This window comes from Bison bison, unplaced genomic scaffold (assembly GCF_000754665.1).
Source record: "Bison bison bison isolate TAMUID 2011002044 unplaced genomic scaffold, Bison_UMD1.0 scf7180017864373, whole genome shotgun sequence".
Lineage (NCBI taxonomy): Eukaryota > Metazoa > Chordata > Mammalia > Artiodactyla > Bovidae > Bison > Bison bison.
Window position 1 is genome coordinate 5,255,847 of NW_011494945.1, and position 10,096 is coordinate 5,265,942.

General features: G+C 45.3%; 1 protein-coding gene across 1 annotated transcript in view; it reads left to right on the top strand.

The window, feature by feature from the left end:
- Nucleotides 1-10,096, top strand: part of SLC22A16 (solute carrier family 22 (organic cation/carnitine transporter), member 16) — a 35,108-nt gene that overhangs the window by 17,909 nt on the left and 7,103 nt on the right. Inside the window, exons 5-7 of the mRNA XM_010856615.1 lie at nt 1,900-2,027; nt 4,148-4,257; nt 6,135-6,234. Of these exons, the coding sequence (XP_010854917.1) occupies nt 1,900-2,027; nt 4,148-4,257; nt 6,135-6,234 (338 nt within the window). The remainder of the gene's footprint in view (nt 1-1,899; nt 2,028-4,147; nt 4,258-6,134; nt 6,235-10,096) is intronic.

The window sequence follows — 10,096 nt, forward strand, 5'->3', positions numbered from 1 at the left end:
CCACTCCAGTGTTCTTGCCTGGAGAATCCCAGGGATGGGGCATCCTGGTGGGCTGCCATCTATGGGGTCGCACAGAGTCGGACACGACTGAAGTGACTTGGTGGCAGCAGCAGCAGAGCGACTGAACTAAACTGACTGATTTAGTGTTAGTTGGAAAGTGGAGGTGATAATCCAGGCCTATTCCTAGGAGGTTCTTTTGAGAATCATTGTTTTATTTGATCTTGAAAAGTCCTTAAAAAAAAAAAAAAGCAGAGTAATAGATGAACCTACTGTTTTGGTCCAGATGCACCAGACCTTACAGCAGGGTCTGTGAAGGGGAGGCATTTTCTCTGGAGTTGTTTATTTCTCATGTTAATGAAGAGAAGGTCAAGGCTATGGTTTTTCCAGTGGTTATGTATGGATGTGAGAGTTGGACGGTGAAGAAAACTGAGCGCCGAAGAATTGATGCTTTCGAACTGTGGTGTTGGAGAAGACTCTTGAGAGTCCCTTGGACTGCAAGGAGATCTAACCAGTCCATCCTAAAGGAGATCAGTCCTGGGTGTTCATTGGAAGGACTGATGCTGAAGCTGAAACTCCAGTACTTTGGCCATCTCATGTGAAGAGTTGACTCATTGGAAAAGACCCTGATGCTGGGAGGGATTGGGGGCAGGAGGAGAAGGGGATGACAGAGGATGAGATGGCTGGATGGCATCACTGACTCGATGGACGTGAGTCTCAGTGAACTCCGGGAGTTGGTGATGGACAGGGAGGCCTGGCATGCTGGGATTCATGGGGTCACAAAGATTGGGACATGACTGAGCGACTGAACTGAACTGAACTGAATTGAAGAGAAGGGAGACTCATCTCTCCAGAAGGGCTCAGAATGTTATTTTTTGTCTTTGCCCAGCCTTTTTTTTTTCCTGAGCAGCTGCAGCAGAGTTTAATTTCTGATGTACTGCTAACTCAGGAAGTATGTATCCACCGCAATGATATGTTCCCAAAGCCACAGAAGACATGGAGACCCAGACCTGCCAGTCCAGGTGCTAATAGCATTCTGTGGTTAAACAGGCAAGCGCACACCAGCCCTCAAAGGCAGTGGTGGGTAGCGTCCTGAGGTTAGGCAAGCTGCAGAGGGTCGAAAGAAGAGACCTTTCAGTTACGTGGACAATCTAGGCTAATAAGCAGTGACAAGTTCTCAGAGGCTACTGGGTTTGCTCAGTTTTGCTGAGAAATCTTGCTTGCTCCCTGTTGTGTTCTGGGTGATAGATGTAAAGCTTTTTGGTTCTGGATCTAAGATTCAAACTTTGGTTCTTCAACAGAAGGGCTTTTAAGTCAGTTCCGGACTTTGTTTTTTGTTGAGGGGGAGTAAAAGGAGATCCAAGACAAGGTCCTTGCTCAGTGGGGGATTCATATTAGCTTAACTTTTAGGTTTAAAATCCATCAAACAGTTATCATTACTTTATGTACCTAGCTGCACTGAATTTTCTACCTTAATTTCTAAGTTCGAAGTTACTGATACAAACATTTCCCCATAGTTCTGTCAAGCAGAAGAAGCCAAAGATCAGAAAAGATCAGTGTTGGCTATTAATTTACATATTTGTTCGTTCCACTGCCTTGCCCTCCAGGCACTGTGCTGTGTCCTGGGAGCTTCCAGCCTCACTGGGGATAAGATTCTGAGGAGAGATGCTAAGTGCTAAGCAGATTATGTGAGCATTAGTGCACATCACAGTAAACATTCTCCCCACTCCAGTGAGTTTAAAAGTCATGGGCCTTGCTGCCTCTTAGGTAGTTGTTAGATAGTTCTTAGAAGTCCGTGAGATCAGAGAGAAGGCTGACCATTCCATTGGGTTAGAAGGCAGGGTCCCCCTGTTCAGCTGGATGCTCTGGCTTATAGAGATGTGTCATTTTGCTCTATCACAGGTGTAGTGGAAATTCCTGCCTATGTCCTTGTGTGCTTGGGGATGGACCGTGTGGGGAGAAGAAACATTCTGATTTTCTCCCTTCTGTCAAGCGCAGTGACCAGTGGTGTGATTATGGTGATCCCCAAGGTGAGTTCTTTTATGTTTTACTTAGGGAATGGTTAGTTATACTGTGACAGTTTGATGGGGACATTTTCAGCTTATGAATACGAAGATGAAATAAGACATAGGGATAGATTATATACATAATATTTTAAATGTTTTCTTTAAAAAAACCCCATTCCTTCTCTGTTATAATAAATAGTAGAAAATTTAAGGGAAAAAGAAATGTGGGAGTTGGGGGCGAAGCCCCAAATCCAACTCTCAGAGATGGTCAGTGTTGTACTGTGTAAACATGGTCATCTTGAGTGAGGAGAGTAGATTGCACTTTGCAGTGAGTATCGTCATCTTAAACTTTTATTCATTCATGAAAGTTCTATCCAGCATCTAGTATGTACCAGATTCTTTTCTAGGTACCGAAGACGTGCAGTAAGTCAAGTTTCTCTGAGTAAAATGAAGAAAAACAAAATTGAATGAGGGATGGAGAGTGAGTGTGTTTGGAGGGGGAATGCACATGCGTACTGTTATTTTATCTAAAGTGGTTGAGGATGGTGTGCCTCTCAGAGAATGTGACATTTCATCAGAAATCTGAAGGAGCAAGGGAGTCATGGGGACAGATGAAAGATACTATGAGTCTTATGTTCAGAATTGTTCCAGTTTAAACAGTCTTGTTTTTCACTGTGGTAGGTTAGTAGTTTCCAAGTTCTATTGTGCGTGTATTTCCCAAGGATCTTGTTTCTAGGAATGTAATTTCTTAGTGAGAAACAGTGCCATAAACTACTGAAATGACTTCCTCATTCCTGTATTTTGGCAAACTCTTTGGCCTAGAATACCTCTTGCACCCAGAAGAACTCTTCCTTTTTTCACCCCAAATGTTACTAGAACCTGTATTTTCATTCTCAATATAGAAAATATGGTCACTATAACAATACTTTAAAATAATTTATATTTTATATATATAATTATAGTGATTATATAATTATAAAGCAATAGTATCTCAACATTTAGATCAAGGCATTTTAAGTTTTGTATATTGTTTGAAATCTAATTTAAGCTAACCAGTGACTTCCTTTTATGCTTCACTTAATTATCAGTGAATTGGTGAATCAAATATGCTATGGATTGAAAATTCCAGGTGACTGATACATGCAACTGATTCACATTAGTTAAAGTTACTTAAGACTTGGAGGTCTCTGCCACTTTGAGGGAGCTTCATCCATACCTTTTTTGCATGTGTTTTAAAGCAGCTTGCAGTTATATTAGTTGAGTTGATGGCAACTGTCTTTGAGCCAGTGAGGATTTAGGGGAGCCCTAGAACCTTTCACCTCTACAGTGGTTAAGCCCCAGCAGTAATGTGGAAGACCGGAAAGTGGCTGATGGCATTTCTAGAAATAGAGCACTAACCCTTAATCACAAAAATTTCCCCTCTAATAAAACTTCTCTCCAAATGGTAATGTCAACACAATACAATTTTTCTGAGTTCCATTAATTCATTCAACAAACACTGAATGCAAAGTAATGACGGTGATAGGAGACACTGGCTGCTTAATACAGGCACCCCCAAATCTCAGTGAGTTCACATCATAGATGTTTATTTCTTGCTCACAGAAAGTTTGATGTGGCTCCTCGCTGGTGGGTGTAGGGGTGGTGAAGGGGGTGTTTGGCTCCCTGGAGCCACTCAGGAACACAAGTTGACAGAGGTACTGCCACCCCTAATGCATGAACTCCACGGTCACCTGGGTCTCAACACCCAGCTGGCAGACAGGGGAGGAGAGAAAAGATGGACTGTGAGACGTCTCTGAGAACTACTTCAGGAAGTGGAATACATCAAGGATGACAGCAGAAACTATCTGGGAGGCTCTTATTCCACAGTGTCTCTTCCCAAATGGCTTTTCTTTGTTGGTAATTTGTAATCTGCTAGGCAGAGGAGGCACAGTAAAACTTTTCTCTAAATCTCATAAAGAGGGAAGGCTTTTGCAGACCATGAGCAGAATTTACAAAATAGATTCAAACAAAAATGAAACTGTTCTGAAAGACACCAGAGGATGAGAAAGTTTTAAGTAATAATTTTGAGGATTTTCTCTTTTTCTTTTAAAAATATTACTTGATGACAAAATGATGGTCTATTTTACCAATATATACATTTTCAGGATTACCATGTTTGGCTAGTGGTGGCAAGTATGGCTGGAAAATTTTTCATCGGGGCAGCATTTGGCCTTATATACCTTTATACAGCGGAGCTGTATCCAACCATTGTAAGGTAAGAGTTACTTATTTTTGTGTTGTTTTCTTATTATCTTTCACTTATGTGTCATATCCTTACATTCAGTCTCTGAGTATAAATGCCTTCTTTTTGTAGAAGTAGGGGAACTCCGAGATGTGGGAAGATTACATGATGATGCTAATTCTGAATCAGAGGCTTTGTCTATACGTCATTAACAAGGATATTAGAGAATTTGTTTTGAAATAATGCTGCTGCTAAGTCACTTCAGTCGTGTCTGACTCTGTGTGATCCCATAGACGGCAGCCCACCAGGCTCCCCCGTCCCTGGGATTCTCCAGGCAAGAACACTGGAGTGGGTTGCCATTTCCTTCTCCAATGCATGAAAGTGAAAAGTGAAAGGGGAGTCGCTCAGTCATGTCTGACTCTTTGCGACCCCATGGACTGCAGCCCACCAGCTCCTCCATCCATGGGATTTTCCAGGCCAGAGTACTGGAGTGGAAATAATGCTGTATTGTCCTAAAACCATTTAAAATCTCAAACACCGTTGACTTACACCGACTCAGGGCTAATGTTCTAAGGACATGTCTCTTGGTGTCCTGATGTCAGTTGTGTCAGGGCTGCCATAACAAAACACCACAGATTGAGGGCTTCAAACAATAGGAGTGTGTTTTCTCATGGTTGTGAAGATTAGAAGTCTGAGATCAGGAGTCTGGCATGTTTGGTTTCTCCTGGAGCCTCTCTCCTAAGCTTAATAAGAGATACTTACTCATGTTGAACGGCTTCCCTGGTGGCTCAGATCGTAAAGAATCTGCCTGCAATATGGGAGACCTAGGTTTGATCCCTAGGTTGGGAAGATCCCCTGGAGGAGGGCCTGGCAACTCACTCCAGTATTCTTGCCTGAAGAATCCCCATGGACAGAGGCGCCTGGTGGGCTACATCCCACAGGGTTGCAAAGAATTGGATATGACTGAGTGATATCATGTTGGAAGCACATTCTTTGCTTCCTACTAGAAATTCTATTGGAGAAGGCAATGGCAACCCACTCCAGTACTCTTGCCTGGAGAATCCCATGGACGCAGGAGCCTGGTAGGGTGCAGTCCGTGGGGTCACTAAGAGTCGCACACGACTGAGCGACTTCACTTTCACTTTTCACTTTCATGCATTGGAGAAGGAAATGGCAACCCACTCCGGTATTCTTGCCTGGAGAATCCCAGGGATGGCGGAGCCTGGTGGGCTGCCGTCTATGGGGTCGCACAGAGTCGGACACGACTGAAGTGACTTGGCAGCAGCAGCAGAGATTCTATAGTTGTCTATAAATAAGTTTTAAAGGAAAGTACATTAAGATATTGCTTGACTTTAAAAAATTGAAATAGAATGATCCATAGATATAAATCTTTTGGTTTCCCAAATCCCCACTTCCTATTCTAAATAAACTTCAGCTGTAGAATACTGATGTTATCCTTAGTGTTAGACTGAATGAGTATCGTAAGAGCTTCATCTGCATAGCTGATGAAGACTGGTTTACCTTTCTTTTGTCTTGAATTATCTGTGTGTTTGTAGACACTGATATTTCACAGAATGTGAATATAAATCATGAACATGTGTGCTCAGTCGCTCAGTCATGTCTGACTCTTTGTGACCTCATGGACTGTAGCCTGCCTGGCTCCTCTGTCCATGGGATTTCCCAGGCAAGGATACTGGAGTAGATTGCCATTTTATCTTCCAGGGGAAATCATGAACAACTCTTGAAAAATTAAAGTTAATTTCCAAGTATATTAAGCTGACTTAAGCTTTAGTATTTATTCCCTGTGGGGAGGGTGGACGGGGATCTGGGCAGCTGTTCTCTCACTGTCTGTATCACATGTCCCTTGTCTTCTGTTCCTGCTGCTGTCTTAATTCTCTCTGTGTTTCCAGGTCGCTGGCCGTGGGGAGTGGCAGCACGGTGGGCCGTGTGGGAAGCATCGTGGCCCCATTGTGCATTTATCTCTCCAGCGTTTGGATCTTCATGCCACAGGTGTTCATCAATTTATAGAACTTGACTGAGATAGCGGTGAGGCACAGCAGCCAACTGCCTTCTATATTTTGATTTATTAGGCTCCAACTTATAATTTGGTTTGGGGATTTCTAGCATCCTTGTTCGGAGAAGGCTATGACACCCCACTCCAGCACTCTTGCCTGGAAAATCCCATGGACGGAGGAGCCTGGTGGGCTGCAGTCCATGGGGTCTCGAAGAGTCGGACACAACTGAGCGACTTCACTTTCACTTTTCACTTTCCTGCATTGGAGAAGGAAATGGCAACCCACTCCAGTGTTCTTGCCTGGAGAATCCCAGGGACAGGGGAGCCTGTAGGGCTGCCGTCTTTGGGGTCACACAGAGTCGGACACGACTGAAGCGACTTAGCAGCAGCAGCAGCAGCAGCAGCAGCAGTATCTTTGCTAACAGCTCATCAGTTGTTAAGTAGGGTGGTGGTTGCTGTTTCTCTTGTTTGTTGATTGCCTTCCCCCCTCTCCCCACTGTCAGCTGTTAATTGCAACTCAAGTAGGCTCAAGTAGGGCCTCTCCTCAGCACATCACAAAGCCAGGAGCTCTGGTCTCTGGTCTCTGAGCCTGTGCTCCTTCATCGGGATCCGCCGACTGCCTCCCACCCCAGCCTTTGTGATGTCTAATCAAGGCCAGTTCTGGAGGCTGCTGCTCCTGGAAGAATCTGGTGGTATCTGGTGGAAAGGTGTAGGGGTGTATGGTTTGCAGCTTATCTGAAACTTGAGGGGCTCTTCCTGGTCGGGGCTGCCTGTGTGCCTCCTCCGGGCGCTGGCAGTGTGAGCTGTTCACCTGCTTATGAAGCCTGAGGGCGCTTCTGCTCAGTTTGCAGGTTCCCTCCTGGCCCGGCGGTGAGTTTGGGAAGGCATACAGAGCACTGTTACACAACCGGGGCAGGAGGAAGACAGGTGACGGGAGTTGAGGGGCAGGGAGGTGGGGATGGTGGGGGTGGCTGGAGGTGCTGCAGTGACTCCTGGGGGGGCCCCGGGGGGGCTGGTCCTCTCCCTCCTCCTCCAGGCTCCCTTTCTGGAACTTCCTGCTTGGAGCTCTCTCTAGGCTGTTCGCTCTCTGTCGTCTCTTTGTTTTTCTGATTGCCTCACTCTCCAAGAGCCATCCTGGCTGTCTTTCACAATCGCTGTGTGGATAACTGCTCCTGAGTGCTGACTTGGCTTCCAGGCTGCAGACTCACTAGTCCTGTGGATATCCTCCCTGGGCATCTTATAGCTTCACCATTTCCCAAACCCAGCTGGCTCCTCCTTCTGTCTCCACCGTGAGGTGGGAGTTCTTGGCCTCCCACATGACACTGGAGCGCCAGCTTTTATCCCCGCCCACCCCACTCCTCTCAATCCATGACACCAAATCCTCCTCGCTCAAAACCTCCCGATTCACCTGCTTCCAGTCCAGCTCCTCATCACTGCCTGCCTCCCAGGTTCCCTCCCCTCACTCTACCCCCACCCCCACCCCCACCCCATCAGGGTAGTTTGCTGAACCCACAGCTCCAGTCCAGCTGCCCCTCACCTTCAGAACAAACCCCAGCTCTGCCTGATCCTCACGTCCTTTCCAGATTGACCCCTTCCCATCTTCCCTATTTTGTTTCTTCACACACTTCCTCTGCCTCTCCACACCCACCCTGCTCTCACTGATACCCTGCCCCACCTCCTTTGCTGGAACATCCCCTCTGCAGAGAATGCTTCTTGCCCACCTCCCCCAAGCTTTCATGTACCTTTTTTTTTTCCCTTAAGAGAAAGAGACCCCTTTTCCACAGACTTTCTGTAACTATACAAGTTAAAACCAGGAAAACTGATGGGGCTAATTGACTAAACCAGGACCCCCTCCTGTGGAGGAGGGAGGGACAGGCTTCTGGGGTGCGAGCAGTGTTTTCTTGTGGGTGATCAAGACCATGATATGTTTGCTTTGTAATTATTTCTTTTCTTTTCAAACTTTAAACTTTTGTATTAGGGTAGAGCCTATTAACAATGTTGTGGTAGTTTCGGGTGAACAGTGTAGGGACTCCACGTACATATACGTGTATCCATTCTCCCCCAAAACCCCATCCAGGCTGCCTCATAACATTAGCAGAGTTCCATGTGCCATACAAAAGGTCCTTGCTGGTTATCCATTTTAAATATAGCAATATGTACTATAATTATTTCTTAAACTGTACATTTGTTTTATGCATTTAAAACGTATATTTTATGGTAGATAGGTAGATAGATATAGACCTTTTTTTTTTTTTTCCTTTTTAAGAGGTAAATCCAAGAACCATTAGGACCCAGGCTGCCTCAGAAGCTGGCACTGCATCTGGGTCAGAACCGTGAAGGGCTCCCAGAACTGGAAGATGCATTATGGCTGCAATTTCTCTCCAGTACTCCTAAGAGGTCCCTTTCACAGCATCTTCCCAGGTTTGGCAGAGAGCAGTTCTCCTGGATGATGGTGTCCTGGAGCTTTAAGTGGCTGTGACTTACACAGCTGGGGAGCTGAGACCAAAACTGGTCCCACTTGCTTTGTTTCTAGTTTGTCCTCCTGCTCTGACTCTGCCGGATGACTAGTGGGGGCTGAATGCTCTAGGGGTGTAGATGAGGCAGCCCCCATGTATTGATAGCTTTTAGGACACGGAGCAAACCCCACTTCTTCAAGAAGGCCACCCAGACCCAGTGACCCAATCTCCCTCTTTCCCAGGTCCGCATAGCATTTTGTGTGTACCCTTTCCACAGCCTACTGTGGCACTTTGGCTGTAACATTTGCACGTCTTTGTCTCCCATTTAAACCGTTGAACTCTTGCAGAACAGGGCATTTTGTATCAACACAATTGGGTCCAGTAAAGCATTTCTCTTACTTTGTTTGCCATTCATGTTATAATTTATAATATTTAACATTTTAAATGAGATACACTGGCTTTTATAATTTAGATTTGCCCTAAGCAACAATAACAGTGAAATTATGGGTGTTATACTAGTTACATGGAGAAGGTAATGGCAACTCACTCCAGTATTCTTGCCTGGGAAATCCCATGGACAGGGGAGTCTGGTGGGCTACAGTCCATGGGGTCGAAAAGAGTCAGATACTACTGAGCGATTAACACACATGCATACTAGTAATATGTGTTATACACTAGCAAAATCCTACAAGTAATAAATTGTTGGAGATGACCTTAAAAAAAAAAAATCATTGTGCACCCACAGGTGGTATGCATCTACTTTTTGGGAATCATTGGTTCAACGTGTTTCTCTCATGTCTCTGCAACAGGCACCCAGTCAAGTGTGCTTAAGTCGCTCAGTCGTGTCCAACTCTTTGCGACCCCATGAACCAGAGCATGCCAGGCTTCCCTGTCCATCATCAATTCCTGGGGTTCACCCAAACCCATGTCCATTGAGTCAGTCATGCCATCCAACCATCTCATCCTCTGTCATCCCCTTCTCCTCCTGCCCCCAATCCCTCCCAGCATCAGAGTCTTTTCCAATGAGTCAACTCGTCGCATGAGGTGGCCAAAGTATTGGAGTTTCAGCTTCAACATCAGTCCTTCCAATGAACACCCAGGACTGATCTCCTTTAGGACGGACTGGTTAGATCTCCTTGAAGTCCACGGGACTCTCAAGAGTCTTCTCCAACACCACAGTTCAAAAGCATCAATTCTTTATAGTCCAACTCTAACATCCGTACATGACCACTGGAAAAACCATAGCCTTGACTAGATGGACCTTTGTTGACAAAGTAATGTCTCTGCTTTTTAATATGCTGTCTAAGTTGGTCATAACTTTCCTTCCAAGGAGTAAGCGTCTTTTAATTGCATGGCTGCAATCACCATCTGCAGTGATTTTGGAGCCCCCCAAAATCTGTCA